The sequence below is a fragment of the Haemaphysalis longicornis genome, unplaced genomic scaffold (assembly GCF_048455015.1).
Source record: "Haemaphysalis longicornis isolate Haplotype H1 unplaced genomic scaffold, Haemaphysalis longicornis Haplotype H1 scaffold_7, whole genome shotgun sequence".
In the NCBI taxonomy this organism is placed as follows: Eukaryota; Metazoa; Arthropoda; class Arachnida; order Ixodida; family Ixodidae; genus Haemaphysalis; species Haemaphysalis longicornis.
Genome location: NW_027526422.1, coordinates 125546211 through 125562378, shown reverse-complemented (window position 1 = coordinate 125562378; position 16168 = coordinate 125546211). Strand labels below are relative to the sequence as shown.

Below are 16168 nucleotides of genomic sequence, written 5' to 3'. Positions count from 1 at the left end.
TCGGGACCTTCGTTGTTGTCCCCGTGGCGTGGTCATTCGAACCACGCGGCATTTTCCTAGGAGGTTCAAACACGATTTAGAAAACATGCTCGGCAGCGTCGACGCGCTGTGAGATAGCGGTAGAGTAGCGCGAACCACCGTGCGTTCGCTGTTCACGCGATCACTTCCTGAGACACAGCAGCTGTGCGCCTTGACCGAGAAAACTGCAGTTCGCGCTGAGCACAAATTTCGCATTTGGCAGTACCACAATCACCAGGCATTTTTGGGGTGTGATGGTTTCACCTGAAGGAATGTCGCCCTACCTTTGTTACTGCAATATTCGCCTGTTACTTGGGTAACACCAAACAAAACAGGAATTTTCTTCCTCCTCTCACATCTTTGTGACCCCGTGTTTAACACACCAAGCCATGAGCAACTCTGGTTGGCTTCTACAATAATCAAGCTGGGCCAAAATAATCCTCCCAACGTTCCGAACACCTACAAAAGGTACTTGCCTCACTCAGTGAACCCACATAATCTTCAGGCAGAAAAAACTAGACTCCCTGCAGCACCCGTCAATTTAACTTATGTTCTTTGAACGTTGCCCCGGTAGCTTGCAACACTAAAATAACCTTTGGCAAATTTGTGCAGCAAGAACGTGCACGTAGCTATTTTTCCGACCATATTTGCGAGCTGCCTCACTAGTTATTCCATAATATATGTGTATATGTGCGCAAAGGGAATAAAGATCTATGAAAGTAACTTCGGAACCAATTGACTACCCTAGAGTAATGCTTCGATTACTTTTCTGGGCAATAAACGCACCTCTTTCCAGTAACATGTACAGGTCACGTCACGAACTGTCACGTGACATGACTTGTCACGCCCTTCTCACCAGTCACGTCCCTTTCCCCCCTTACCACTTTGTTCATTCCTGCCTTAGCCCCCAAACATTATTCATAAAATAGTCACTAAGCAGCGCGAGTCCGGGCTGACCATCTCGGTGCCGGAGCTTTCGTCTAGTGGAGACAAAAAACTCCCAAGCATTTCCCCGAGGGTGAACATGGTTAAGTGCGAATGCACGGGGTGATGCTATGAGGGGGAGTAAAGTTAAAATCCGTTGGCATTCGCCCGTGAGCGCGCGCGAGCCGACCCACGGAGGTCTGGCAGTTTATCGCTGCATATATAGGGGGGTACGCCGCGCCGAGCGCGCCGAGCCAGGTGGCTGAGAGAGGAGGCGAGCGCAATGGGAGAGGGACAGCGGCGCACGGCAGCTGCAGCCGAGCGAGGGGGAGAGGAGAGAGTGTGACGTCACGGTGGAGAGAGAGGCGCGCGGCAGCTGCTGGGGAGAGGAGGCGCGCTGTGACGTCATACCATGACGTCACGGCGCGAGGAGCGGTGCGGGGAGCGGCGCGCACCCGCGCAGCCACGGCGAGGCGGCGGAGCGAGAGCGGTCACGTGGTGAAGTGACGTCACCGCGCCGTTGCTACCGACGCTCCTCTCCGCTCCACGCCGTTGCTAGGGAGAGGAGGACTGCGGACGCCGCCGCCGCCGCCGCCGCCGCCGCCAGCGGTGGAAGGTTTGGGGTCGCTTATAAAGTGCATTCGATCTTAAAAAGCGAAAATGCCCGTGTGTTCGAGATTTCAGCGCACGTTAAGGATCCCCAGGTGGTCAAAATTAAACAGGACTCTTCCACTACGGCCTGCGTCGTCGCCTGTGTATCGTCGGCGTGTTAAACCCCACAATCAATCAATCAATCAATCAATCAATCAATCAATCAATCAATCAATCAATCAATCAATCAATCAATCATTCGGTGCCGGAGCATCTAGAAAATTCTGGTTGGCCGGGTCCTGAACTCCACGCGTGCTTTCGGCTCGCTGCACAACGATGCTTGCCAGCCCTTTCTCATTTTCTCTAATGCTCAATAAAATTACTTTTATTTATCGAAAAGTAGCCAGCTGCGTCATTTATATCTTTTTAGTGACACATTACCTCCAGTGTAAATAAATATTGCTCAAGTCAGTTATTCTTGGATGCGAAGCAACCCCGCATGCAAACTACGATGACTTAGTGAGATGTTTTTGCATGAATTTCCGAACTCTTGGTCTGATCCTCACATTTCGTTTTTCCATCTGAATGGGCGTATGCCTTCAGTTTTTCCCCACTATTATCACCTTGGGAAAAAAGAAATTATTTTTTTTTCCTTCCCCGAAATTTCTGCTTTTGGTTCTGGCTACCATTTCAAACAATATGGACAAAAAAGGTACGCCTTTATTATATCATGAAAACGAGAGATTGAAGGGCACTGCGTATGTACATACATGAACTATACACAAAACAAGGGTAAGCAGAATTGATGGCTGTGAACCCAAATGTCTGCTCATCCCGTTGACCGCACTTTCTGACATACAGCGAACAAAAACACCGACACATCATACACAGAATAGGGTAGTAAATTTTCTCCGTGACACACACGGTGGGTGTTCGGATGACAGCCCATTAACTGCTTCTTTATGAGATGAGTAGCTCCCGTTTGCAAAAGCGATGAGACTTTTGATACTTTTCCTAACCAAAATAGTGAAACTAAACTACCACCGATATTGTTTACGGACACATCTTTAAGTTAGACTTCACGCCGCGCTAGAAGCTCCCGTAATATTCCTACAACACGTCAGGTATTTCGCAGACTAAAAGCGGAACCAGCATAATATTGTAATTACAGACACTTTTCATTTTTAAACATCAGGGCCGTTTTAAAACTGGTAGCCTTATTGCAGTCGCACACATCTGGCATTTGTTTTAATAGATGGCAAGAAGGAAAGCTTTTTTTTTTTTTTTTTGGCGACACAGAAACTATATACATTTGCTGGTGTTTGACTGGATGGTATTCGACATCAAAATCAGTGACCGTGGGACGAAATTGTGACCTTGTCGTTGTAATGACTGAAATATGTGACAGATGATGGGAGTCGCGGTATTCTAATGCTGGTTAACCTTAACTTTGACAAAAGCATGGTGCAATTTTGTTCCCGTGACCGCTAATAGATGCGTTTGACAACAAACGATGTAGGCGGGCAGGGTAAATTGTTCACGTAGTTTAACGAGCGAGCATTTCTGATGGTGTACTTCTTAGTCTCGCGTATCCCTACAAAATATATGTACAAGTACTTCCCGCCTCTTCCCAATTCACAACCTCGCAGAGCAAGCTGACATTCGTTCTGCTTTTTTTTTCCTTTCGTTAATTCACATTTATATAAAGGAACTGGCCACACGTTCGTTCCTCGCTTTACCGCCTTTGTGTTTCGCTGCTTACGAAAAATGTCGTATTTTTCAAAAGATGTTGCACAAGTAATGGAACTTCTGTACAAAGACAATGATAGCTCTGCTTCAGCCCAGAAAGTGCACTTCCATTGCAAACTACTGTCAATGTTTAAGCCACTAAGGGTCCTGAGCGAAAACACCTCACTCGTCTTGTCCATCCAAAAAGCACACCATTGCGAGAGAAACACACACTGGAACGAGAATGGAATGAAGCAATAAAGGGGCCCCAAAGCAACGGCAGTTCACACCAACAGATGCAGAACTGTGGAAACAGGCAAGCAAAATGCACCAAAGTCCGCGCACCGTTGCACACAACCGCCAGTCCACCCACATTTCGCCTAAACAAACTGCTCCTGCAGAAGCGCAATCACCTGGCCTCATGACTAGCGATCACTGACGCGTCAGGCTCTTGGAGCACAGCAGCGCTCCTAGAAGAGCCGCAGTAAACAGCAGAAGCGATGAGGACGAGGTGGCCAAGAGTGAAGCGGACGAAAAAGCGTACACTGGCGACCCGTAGTTGACGACCGCAGGCGAATCGTCCCTGTGCAGACCAGACGCCACGACCCGGTCGCTTCCCGTACGAATGGCGTTCTTCGCATCCTCCAGTATCATGTCGGCCGCCTTCTCGGCGATCATGATCACAGGAGCGTTCAGGTGCCCGGAGAGCATGTCCGGAATCACGGAAGCATCAACCACGCGCAGGCCCTTCACCCCGCCACGGACCCTGCGGAGAAAGAGGAGAGCAGAATTCACTCAGATTCCGTCACACTGCTGAAGTCTTGGGTCTGCTTCACTTTGGATATCGCGAGTTTACCAGGGCCATCGACGAAAACAACAATGCTCTTTCTCACTCTACCGCGTCAAGGGCAGTGATAACACCGTAGATGCATAACTCCGCAACATTTTGTAAGCCTGATACGACACATTGCTCTTGAATAAGCGATTTAGAATCGCCTTTAACTACCGTTTGGGTTTGGGCTAGTTGGTTCATCATAAAACAGTGAAACAGCGCTTAAACGAAGACAGTAAACGGAAGACACAAAGAGACCGGGCGATGGCTGAACGAGCGCCTAAAAGAGCATGCGTGCTCCCTCAAAGTCGGCGCAGGAAGCAACCTGGAAACGAACTGCAAGTCCTGCAAGCGCTCCCCGCGTTTAAAACACACTCAGGTGCTCAAGAGGTTTCGTGATACACGCGCACGCGAAATCGACGAGGCGTGGGAGATAGCCCAGCGTGGCGAAGATTGCGTGAGCACCCCTTCGGTAGACTTCTATAAGGAGTAACTTGGGTAACTAAACATGTGTTTGGAGTGAGCATCGCTCAGCAGATCCGCCCGCGTTTTGTACATTTGTTTGCGTTGCTTTTTTCACGCACGAGTGTGACGTCATTTTGCAAGACTGATATTACACATTTCCCTGGAGTAAGCTATTTAGAATCGCATTTCCTTGAGCAATAAATATTGCTCATTTTATAATCAGCGCTCGTGTCTTTTCTTTTTACTGTCTTCGTGTTTTAGAATCGCATTCCAGCGCAAATATCGCATACTGTATTAAACATTTTGTAAAACCTTTATTCCGTAGGGTGTCATAGACTGCAAGCTAACGGCCCAGCGTGACTTTCAAGCGCCCGCTCACTCACAAGCGTCGACTAACCGCTGAGTGGTACGGGCGCCACGTCGCGAACCGGTTATACAGGAACCGCAGATTCCGCAACCGCGCGTACTCCAACCACTCATTAGGTACAAGCCCGCTGACTATTGCAGTTTGCCATTCACAAGTGGAGGACTATGCGAAACTAAGCTTCTTGCGCGCGGCCCTGACGTCACCCACCTCAGTCGGGGATCGACCACGGCCAGGGGGTCGCTTCCCATGCGGCATGTTCCCGCCGGGTGCGCGGCTGTAGAGGAGAACGACAGTGCCAGGCAGCGCCAGTAGTCGTCGCTGAACTGCTTGTGGTGCTCGCAGCCCGGGAACGGCACGGTCCAGAACTTGGCTCCGTGCGCGCGGAACGCGTCCGAGTCGGCGATCTGCTTGCACACTTTCAAACCTGTAATTCGTGAAGAGTCAGTAATGTGGATTTAACGATGGGAGAAAACTTGTCTCCACAACGCCTAATCAAACCGAAGTGCCTGTCGTGGATCGTAGAAATGGGGATATTCTAGTTCACTACTTTTTGATGTGGGCGAAAAGCCTGCGGAGGTATAAATGCTCAGTAGCTAAACCAAGCGGCGGATCCCGCGCATTGTTGTGAATCGACGCAACGCAGAGGTTTCATCATGACATGCCTAAGTTTAAACAAACTTCCTTCGGAATTTTTTGAAAGTGGTATGTTGCGTGATGTATTGGTTTTTCACAACAGTGCGAGTACGTCGACAAATGCGAGACGTAGCGATAAACCTTGAACGTATAAATCCCCCCCTGCGAAGACGCACCAGCTCCCAGCGCAGAGAACGGGATCCAAGCGGGAAATGAAGCTTCCCCGAGCGCTGTATTGTTGTACCGGACGCTGTACCGCACGCTGTACCGGTCCTTCGGGTGCAGTATGGTAAAGTCAGCAGTATCTGGTGAAACTTCCTGGGTGCCCCCCCCCCCCCCCCCCGGCCGCGATTCGCTTTCTCTGCCGGAAGGGGGGGGGGGGGGCGATACGCAGAGGCAAGCGTTCTCTGGTGTACAGTGAAATCCAGCTGCACACCCGGCAAGAATGTATCACTAGCAGCAGCACCCCGGAAAACCGGGAGAGGAGCGAAATAAAACTTTGCTTTAATGCAGAATGTCTTTAGATTTCGTGATAATATTTTCACGGGATCTCGTCCCTTAATGAAGGACCTCAACGACGGAGTGGATATTAGCCGGCTAATAGTCAATAGCCAACCACTCCTGAACGGGTGCGCGCGACTGCGCTGAACTGAAACCGTACTTGAGGAGTCTCGCCGGATAAACTCACACCGCGTGCGCGTTTTTTCGCGTCGTGCTAGAACAATCGCATAACTAATAAGCGTGCTGGTAGTCTATATTGACGTATAAGATACGAAACTTTCCCTTTTTTCGACAAGAATGCAACGAATTGACTTAAAAGAACAAGTTGTAGCAAAAACATGCTCTCCGCAAAACACGTTACAGGGGCTCAAACCAACGTCGTTACCATAAAAACCTATGACTCTACCCTGGTCGCAGTAGCCTAGGGGTAGAGTAGTGGGCCTTAGCCGTGTAGGGTCGTGGGTTTTAACGATAACAGCCTATGTTTCAGGCTTAATGATTGTAATTTTTTCGCAAAGAGTACCAATTCTTTACCGCAACAAGTTCTCGTCGGACGATTCTGTATTCTTTCCGAAAATAAGGATAGATTGCTAACCTTCAGGTCTGTGTAGCTTAACAACTCTTATATTAGTTACGTCATTCTTCTTGTACGACGCGAAAAAAGGCGCACATGGGGTGCGTTTAGGCGGCCAGGTTTGTCAAAGAGAGATAGAGAGAATTAACGTTATTTCGAGGAACATTAGTGATGATGTATATTGAAAGCCATTCGGTCGGTTAGGCCGCGTTGATAACTCGGCAGCCCTGGCGACCAAGCGGGCCTGTAGGCCCGAGTCCGAGCTGCGCAGCGTGGCCTCCCACCATGCCTCGGAGGGTATTTCGGAAAAGGAGTTGTTTGGGGCGAGCCCGCATGATACGGGACAGTCCGGCATGACCGCTACATAAGCTGCCATAAGCTGCAGGCCGAAGTTGGGTATAGAGTTGGGTGGATGAGGGTCAGTACGGCAGGATTTGGAAAGGTGCCTGTCTAAAGAAGTCCCCCCGTATGGGCTTTAGAATTATGTAACGTTTTGTCCGCCGGAGGATAAATCAAGCGGGAGAGGCCGAACCGCATAGCTATATCATGAAAAGAGACTACGTGATCCCACGCGCGGGCGTCCAGGTCAGAACTGCTACTCGTCAAACTTTTGCGTGCCGGCTGGGACATGCGTCCGGTGGAAAAATTTTGAAATGCAGTTTTAGAACCAGAAATGATCGTACTGGCAGTGGGGTCGAGCAGTGGAGCTAGGGGAATAAGCATTTGATCACAACGGCGCGGGACATCGTGTTGTAAACGCGAGCGCGTTTATTTCGGTGCACCTGCGCTTACGCCGCGCATATACAAGGAACGCCACATGGTTTCTAACCGTGCAGATGCAGATGATGATGATGATGATGATGATGACCTAGCTGTGTGCCTATTTATAGGCCGCAGGTCCGGCCCCTCTACGCCGCAAGAGCGGCGTTCGCGGGGTATGCTCGACCGTTCCAATCATTTGGCACTGTGCCGCAGCAACGAAAAAAGGTCGTTTTGCCGCACTACTGGCGCCGCATCTGCGAATTCGCAGGAAAATCGCACCATGTAGAACTAACTGGCTTGACACAGCTGAAACAAAAAATTCGCTTCGAATTTGTTCAGCAAGCACAGCATGGACGTTGAGATTAACTGATGTTTGTATTAAACCGCCCGTTTAGCACATTTCTTTCCAGATGCTCGATGAACATCAGTGTTTTGACGCTGTTTTGTTAGCACGTGTCATAACACGTGTCATTCCACTGAATGGCTGATCTCGTAATCCGCAACTTACGCGAATGACTTGTGCCCGCAGCATTTCCAAATCTATAACACACGGATTTTTTTTTTAGTCTACCAAAGCCCACTTGCCGGGTATATTCACTGCTACATACTACTGTAGTTCTAAGTATCGTCACGCTGTTGAGGCACCAAATCGAAAGGTTGTGTCATAACCGTAGCTTCTTTATTCGGTTTCCAACTCGTACGACATACGGCAAAACGATGTGTCATTTCCTCGTACCTTTTTCATACCCCGAGGTCAGAACATTTGGTCGCCTTCTACACCGACTGTTGAAAAAGAGCGTGATCGAAGGGCGCGTAATTCAAAAGACATAAAAAGAACCACACTCGTGTCGTAATGATGCGAAACAAAAATTGCGCAACGCCGTCGAGAAGCTAGTGCGGAGAACTGTAATACGCCAGTGAAAACTGCAGTGCAACACAACAGCACGAAAATCGGGAGCCGTTTGCCGACTATCGGCTTTCAACCAAAAGGACGTTCAGCTTTCCTATTATCAATAAAGTGTACCCGCTAGATCGTGCGCGAGAGGTCCATTAATAATAACCTGTGCATGAGTTATTTAGGTTTGCACGTAACAATGAGCTCATATGGGGATATCACAGTTCGCGAGCTTCATGTCGTTTGGTCAAAGTGCACCAGCGTGCGTAATTATGGTCTCCTCGATTTGGCTACACTTTCTGCACCAGTTCAGGCGGTCCAGCACTCGCGCACTCGATTTACCAGTGCAGCTTGCGCCACCTGCACTTCGGCCCTCGATTTGACGCCGTGCTGCACCAGTTCTTCTACACTTCTGCACTAGCCCCTGTGCGAGTCATAGAGATAATATACTGACTCTCGTTCTCGTATCGTGCAAGGTGTAGCGTGCGAAATAACTGGCGCTGCACTTGCACTGCACTTTTGTGAACTAGTGCAGAAAGTGTTGCCGAATCGAGGAGACCATTAATTAACGTGAGAGCTTGGGCAAGTTGGTACTCCGTTGAATTAATCCCTACAGCGCGAACACTTAGACGCGGCGCTTGTCCGTGTAGCTACGCCCTTTCGTCTTGCGTAATTAAGTGAATTCGACATCATTACGAGTCGTCTAATACTGGTATTTTGGCAAAGAACAAAGTAACGCTACCTATAACCGCTTATTTTCCCATACAAGGAAATATGACGCTTCGTCGTGGTTTAAAGCTGATGTGCAGTGCAGAAAGTTACTGGAACGAATGCAACGGGAAATCTTTTCATTAGCCAAGCAGAACAAACGAGTTTGCATGCTACTTTAGAAGTTTCCAGGAACTGCCCGTGATTTCGTGGGGCTTTCTTGACGAAATAATGCAAGATATGTGTTCATTCCGTCTTCGTTTTTCTGTGCGTCCACTTTCTCGCGATCTCTTTCTCTGTGGTTTACAACCTTGATCTGTAAACGCGAACATATCTTCTTTATTATTAATAAAATCGCTCAGCGCAAGCAAAACTTCAATAAAAAAATAACAGTGTTGCAGCATATAAACATGCCCCCAATATGATCCCGAGTATGCACTATTTCACGGGACGATTACGGTTGTGCAAAGCATTAAAGAAACCAGCGAAGGGAGCCCCCCACCAACTAGGGAATGCTTGATATTATTCTAAGGAACCTGGCGGGCAACAGAGTCTTTCGTAAAAAAGACCCCAAGGAAAGCACATGCACAGCGTACATTATTCAAGGCAATAACTCGCTTGCCCAAAAGAAAAACAGTTTATCCTATTTATTTACCGATTTGAACGATTACTCATGCACACTACCTCTATTGTTTGGTACCGCCATTCAAATGGGTAAATGCTTGATTATTACTGCTTCCCAAGTAAGCAAAAAGTTGCATAGCGAACCTTCGACGATGACGGCCACGTCTTCCGGGTCGCTGTAGTAGCGCGGGTCAATGATGGGCGGGTCCGCTGGGTCGGACGAGCGCAACTTGACGAATCCTCGCGACTTCGGCCGCATCACCATGGGAATCATCTGGAAGGACGGCTCACCCCGGTACGGCTTGTAGTAAGCGTCGTAGACCTAGGCAGTTATACGAAGGGGAGGGAGGCACCACATGAAAAACATCCTCGCAATTTAAGCTGTTTCCAGCAGTGCTCAAGAATTGCGCACATTTTCCGAATTGTTTATTTATGTGTTAAGTAAAGTAGAGCGAGAAAATTCAGTAGATTTTTCGTTCAGTGTCGGTGGACAAAAAGCATGCAGTTTGTCGCACATCTGTCACCGCTGGAAACGCACTGGTGGCCAATCAGAATAATGACGCCTCAATTTCTCCCATGAAAACGGGGATGTAACAAACACTTTTACCGTGCATTTTTAATGGGGTTTGTGGCTATGCCAGAATCTCTTCTTCGTTCACATCGAACACATCGAACCGTTGTCGAGAACTTTTTTTCTAAATTACGCAAGAAGTACTGACGTAAAAAAGGGAACTCTGCAAACAACAATAAGCACTCAGTTTCTGAAACCGCGAGATAGGTTCCCAAATGCAACTTTAGTGTTATGTTCGTAGCATGTGCTTCAAGGCTTTGAATTTAAATAGATCGTACGACTACCACCAGCCTGGTTTCCAAACGCTGCAGTAGAGTTTACCCTCTTAATTGCTTCTTTTACGTTTTTTATTGCAATAATTTTCTCTCAACAGGCGCTTTTCTGAAGCTTTCGACTTCCCGAATGTGTCGTCGTGCTCGAATGAGTCACTCTGTCGCCTAAACCCTCTCAAAGACACAATCCCTGTCTCATCCACGAGGGTACGGGTCTCACCTCTTGCTTAAGTCCCTGTCCGGTCAGGTATGTCTCAACAACAGGCTCGGTGGGTGGCACGGCGATGAGCATGATCTCCACGTCGGGGTAGTCTTCGCTGGCGTTGGCGTATTTTGTCTTCACGAACGCCACTGCCTCGGCACCCGCAGGGAGGGTCCACGGTCCTGCATTGCGTGTCCCGTGATGGGCAAATTATACCCGCGGTTAACGCAACTCAACCAAGCAGCAAGCCTAAGGCTGTCAGGAAGAAGAGTATAGTAACTCTGCGGTGACCCACCCGTGTTGTAACGGTAGTACTCAAGGGCAGCCTTCACACCCGACACGCCGACGTTGTAAGGGTCCCGGAGGTGCACGCCGATGCCGCCGACAATCACGTGGTCCTGGAGGTCACTACCCACGGGCAAGTCAGCCACCAGGGGGATCTGCGTCGTGTTTTGGAACAAAATAATGAAGGAAGCTAACGCTAACGCGTAAGGCTTGAAGGTAGCGCAGCTGTACGCAACCTTCACGACCATCACGATGGTTTAAGTCTACGATTGCAGCTGATCTGCTTCATCTTCGCTGCCTCAACGACGTTTGCTCGATCCTCAGCTTCCTGCATTTTTTATAGTGACAATCACTGGGCCTCACTTCGAGGGGCGTACGCTATGACGTGTCTTTATCGTTTCGAGCAAGGGCTGTCACGATTACGGCGAACGCCGGAGTCTTTCTCGTTCCGAGCAAGTGTTCTCACGATTACGGCGAACGCTGTGACTTTTTTTTTTTTGTGGGAAATGGGGGGGGGGGGGGAGGGGGGCAATCTTGGCCAACCTCTTTGAGTGGGTATGCTTGGCTTGTCAACGCGCGCCGGGGACGCTAAGAGGTCGCAGCGAGGCCCGCACTCACGTGCGCCCGCTCGGCCATTTCTAGGTATTTTTAACTGCGGACACAAAAAATTGCGACCTGCTAAACAGCTTCGCTGCTATAAATGGTCATGTCAAGCCCTCTCACCGCAACTTGCCTAGCAGCTGTTGCCCGCGGTAGACATCTTATTCTTAGGAAACCACAATGTTGAATTGACATTGAGGTGAGTTGCGCAAGTTCCCTAATTACTTGATCTGATTACACTCTTGAATGTATAGGCTTTGCTACTTTTTAATCCAACTCGTAAGCCCTTTTTACAAGGACTTTGCAAGCCATTTACAAGCCCTTTTACAAGGCTTTCAAAAACCGTATCCATCCAACCAATCAAAAACCAACATCGTGCTGTTGTAGATCCCGTATTTTCTCGCGTATAACCCGCCCGCGCGTATAATCAGCACCCCCCTTTTCAGCCCGCCGGAAAAGAAAGAAGAAAGTCCTCGCGTATTGCCCGCACGTTTGATACAAGAAAGGCTGCACGAAAGCTACTGCTCAAGCAACACATCACTTACTATGTAGACAAAAAAGCGTATATTTAGCAATTGAATACACTCACAGCAAGGCGAAAGTCACAATTCACTAATAAAATACAGTTGTTATGGTGCGCTCGTCCTTGTTTTTTTTATTCTTTGTCCTTGTATGTTTTGCTAAATCGCTGCCATAGGAGGCTTAGCCAGTGTTACTGCGTAGGAGCTTCACGGCACAACGCGCATTGCCGTGAAGCTGCTCTAAAGGAAAATCCCGCGTATTCATCGTAACCATGCTTTGCCAGTGGAATTTTCGCATTTTTGGTGCGGGTTCTACGCGCGAAAATACGCTGTGTACCACAGCACGATGTTGGTGTCTGTTATTATTTTGAACTACTTGAAATCGTGCAACGCCTTGGTCGAGTTGTTTCCGGCCCACACAAAAATGTCGCATGTTCACTCAAGGGTACTGGTCAAGAAGCGATTCGTGCATCTTCTTTTTCGTCACAAAATTATTACGCTCAAAGGTGGTCTATAAACCGATTTCCATGTGCATTCGTAGCCACTCTGCTCACACGGTTACTGGCATGCATCGGTATGTAACTGGGGCAGTTTTCTTGAGAGCATATGAACAGTCAGAACAATTCGACGATTGCCATTGTTCCTTCCATGTCTATTTATTTATTCATTTATTTCACGATACTGTCATTCCCGTTATGGGAATATTACAGGAGTGGAGTCCCATTGCAAAAACAAACAATACACAGACTAACAATGGTTCCGGCTGCGGCAAATTGTTCGAAGCATGCCAATTTACTCTGCCGCCTCCAGCAGCACACTCCAAGTTTCTCTATGAAACCCTGCATTTCAGCTAAAGCATCAAGGAAGAAGTCGCCGCCGATGAGTTAACAATTATATTGGCATGCTTTGTAACTCGGAACATTGCTGGCGCTAGGCGGGACAAGGACGAGGATCTACACACACAAATGAAGCGCACTTTGTAAGCCCAACACTCATTCCTGTCGTTCACATCTGATTTATTGTGGGGTTTTACGCCGCCAAGCTACACCGAGGTTATGAGGCGGGCCGTAGTGGAGGGCTCCGAATTAAGTCTCACCACCTGGGGAAGTGTTAACATTCACAGAAGTCTCGACACACGGGCGTTTCCTGCCTGGATCTCCAGAAGTCACTCACGGGTCGCGTAGCCACAATCGCCGAAGCTCTACGGTCTTCGGCCACCAAGCTGCGCTAACCCTTGGGTAAATAAAGTGTTATCTCTCTCTCTCTCTCTCTCTCTCTCTCTCTCTCTCTCTCTCTCTCTCTCTCTCTCTCTCTCTCTCTCTCTCTCTTCGCTTTTCGCCTCCATCAGAAACGCAGCCATGGACCGCAGCCGGGACCGAACCAGCGTCCATGGGCTCAGTAGCACCACGACGCCTTAGCCAATGAGCCACCGCGGCGGGTCGCTGTTGGTCTTTCAGATCTGCGCTATAACTCTCCGCGCGCGCATGTAGGAAGGCGCAAAAAGTGGTAGCCGGCTTGCCGCCTGCTCAAGTACTTCGTGCTCAATAAAGACCTATGTCAACAGCTGCATGATTGTTCTGCATTCCTCCCTGAAGGCGTCCCTCGTGAACACCCACTCGCCATTTATCCATCACTCACTCACAACTTTCTGTCCTCTATAGTTTTCTGTACAGCCGGCTAAGTATTCACTTATCACACGCAAGCGCCGTTTTTCTTTCCCCGCTCCTTATGAATAGGCCGAGCTTGCGAAATGGTCAAGGCCGAAGGCGCACGCAATGCCCGCTCTGCCAGGAGCATTCTCTACAAGGCGTTCGTCTTTCCGGCACTACCCATCTTTTAGCCACATTTTGCACCACACAATGACTTCACGCATGCACGTGCGCCGTGGGGTGTGGCAATTTCATATAAATGACAATGCGCTTACGACGCTTAGAAGCGATAATACGTTTACGCCGTGTCTTTACTAACATGCCCGCACGTGTGCGCGTGCGTGCCGGTGTGTTAAGCGCGCGGTCGTGCGTGTTGTCTCAATAAGAGTACGCTGATTCGTCAAAGAACCTGCCATATTTGCTTTAACTATAACCCCACAAACACATTTCAAATTACGGGGTTCAACGCGCGGGATCTAAAACTGGGCAATAAGGCGCGCCTTAGAGGTGAGCTCCGAATTAATTAGGCCACTAAGGGATGTTTGACGTGCGCCGAAATCGCGACACGCGGGCGTCAGCCTCAAGCGCGCGCCACGTCCGGTATTACACCATGAAAGCCTGTGCCTTACCCCTTTCTATATACGCGTGCGCCAGCTTCAGCAGACTATATGCACTGTACACACACAAAAAAAAATCGACATCATCCTTCACATCGGTTCTAAAATGAAGTATAAAGCTACATTACGTCAAATATAAAGAAAAACAAATAAGATCAGGCTCATGTACTGTTACGGCGTGCTTTGTAGGAATACCCTTAGCTTCAAAGGCGGGAAGTTCCCCCAGTGACAAAGCGAATTCTAGAACGGTCAGTGGTCGTGCCGGATATTTCTCTCGTCGACCGGCTGCACTTGAATGGGCCACAAAACAAAATACAAGTTTGGTTCATTAAATTCCCCTCCAGCTTTTTCTTCGCTCTATCTTCGGCGTCCTGTTCGTTCACTCGGCTACAACAAGACCGGCGGTGACGCGAAACCACAGGAGTGGGCACTTAACAGGTGCGCTCTAAAATACTGCTTTGTTCCGATAACAATGGTAGCAATTTTATCGCAAGCTTGAAAACACAATTGAAATGTCAAAGAAAACACATGCTGAGCCACCGGAAAGCGGTGACTCCGAAGCCACTTTTCGGGTATTTTCAGTGATGTCACATAATGTTGTTTGTACGATTTGTGGCTGCCAACCGAAGCCACCACCTAAAAGCATGACTGAGATAAGATCGTGCGACCTCTAGATTTTGTTTGTTTGTTTGTTCTGTTTTGGGGGGGAGTGGCATTCCTGGTATGCTAACGTTGAAGTAGTAGTAGTAGTAGTAAGTATTGTTGATTAAGGCGGATTTAGCCTTGCATAGCTGCCGGAAATCGCTCCGCCTAATCATCCCCAATACCATATCAGAGACTCTCAAAGTCACCACACCTCACTTAGTCCTAAAATAACAGACACACAATGTCACCACACCTCAACACCACACTGACAACTATTTTGTAATGCTGGCCCGAATTCCTTCCTTCCTGCCGACATGACGTCACTGGTGGGCAAAATTAATTTGCAACACTTGCGTTTTTTCCCGTTAAAACCCGTCACTCATGGATGGAGTGTAGCCGATTGAGTGCCCGAAGACCAGTTCTTCAGAAGTCAACACAGTTGTATTTCGCCTCCATGACCCTCTTAAGCCCGTGAAAAAATCCACAAGCATTGTATCGCGCTTGCAAACAACCGCGGTTACCTTGTGCTCCCGAAGGTGGTCCCTCGGTCCCACGCCGGACAGCATCAGGATCTTCGGCGAGTTGGCGACTCCCGCAGACAGAATGACTTCTCGGGCTGCCAGCGCTGTCTGCTCGATGCCATCCTTGACGAATGTCACACCCACCGCCCGCTTGCCCTTGAACAGCACCTAGGAATGTGCAAAACAAAGAACACGTGGTCAAAACCATGAATTATTATACTGGACTTCGCTGACATTCTCGCCATTTTTCATCACAGAATATGATACAAGCCCGCTTTCAAGGCATCAGTATCTACACACGCGTCATACTGGATCGTGGTGATGATGACGTCATCCCCACTATCAGGGATCATGGTACTCACTAACGTTAAAGAGCACCGCAATTGTCATGACGTTCCCATCAGTAAGTATGGGTGATCTGCTGGCTACTAATCCATGTTATCCCGATGAGGAGGAGGAATAAACGTCTCTCTGAAGTTGTTAGCACTGGGAAGAGTCCTCATTCCGGGATCTTGAGTCCGTCCGGCTTCTTGGCCTCTGAGTACCAGCCAAAGCTGGTGGTCAGGGTCCGAGCTGGACAGTGCTCTCTCACTTAGCTCAGGAAAAGGGAAGCGCAGATGGTTAGGTGGGGTTTCTTATCACAGCCTCACATGATATAGTAGA

The 16168-nt window shown here is 48.8% G+C and overlaps 1 protein-coding gene across 1 annotated transcript in view; it reads right to left on the bottom strand.

The window, feature by feature from the left end:
* Window positions 1–2288: 2288 nt before the first annotated feature.
* The window catches only part of LOC144146932 (putative GMC-type oxidoreductase Mb1310), a 29452-nt gene continuing 15572 nt past the window's right edge, over window positions 2289–16168 (bottom strand). The window contains exons 6-11 of the mRNA XM_077678892.1: window positions 15506–15673; window positions 10963–11107; window positions 10686–10849; window positions 9767–9944; window positions 5133–5349; window positions 2289–4027 (exon numbers count right to left, since the gene is read on the bottom strand). Of these exons, the coding sequence (XP_077535018.1) occupies window positions 3694–4027; window positions 5133–5349; window positions 9767–9944; window positions 10686–10849; window positions 10963–11107; window positions 15506–15673 (1206 nt within the window). The 3' untranslated portion in view covers window positions 2289–3693. The remainder of the gene's footprint in view (window positions 4028–5132; window positions 5350–9766; window positions 9945–10685; window positions 10850–10962; window positions 11108–15505; window positions 15674–16168) is intronic.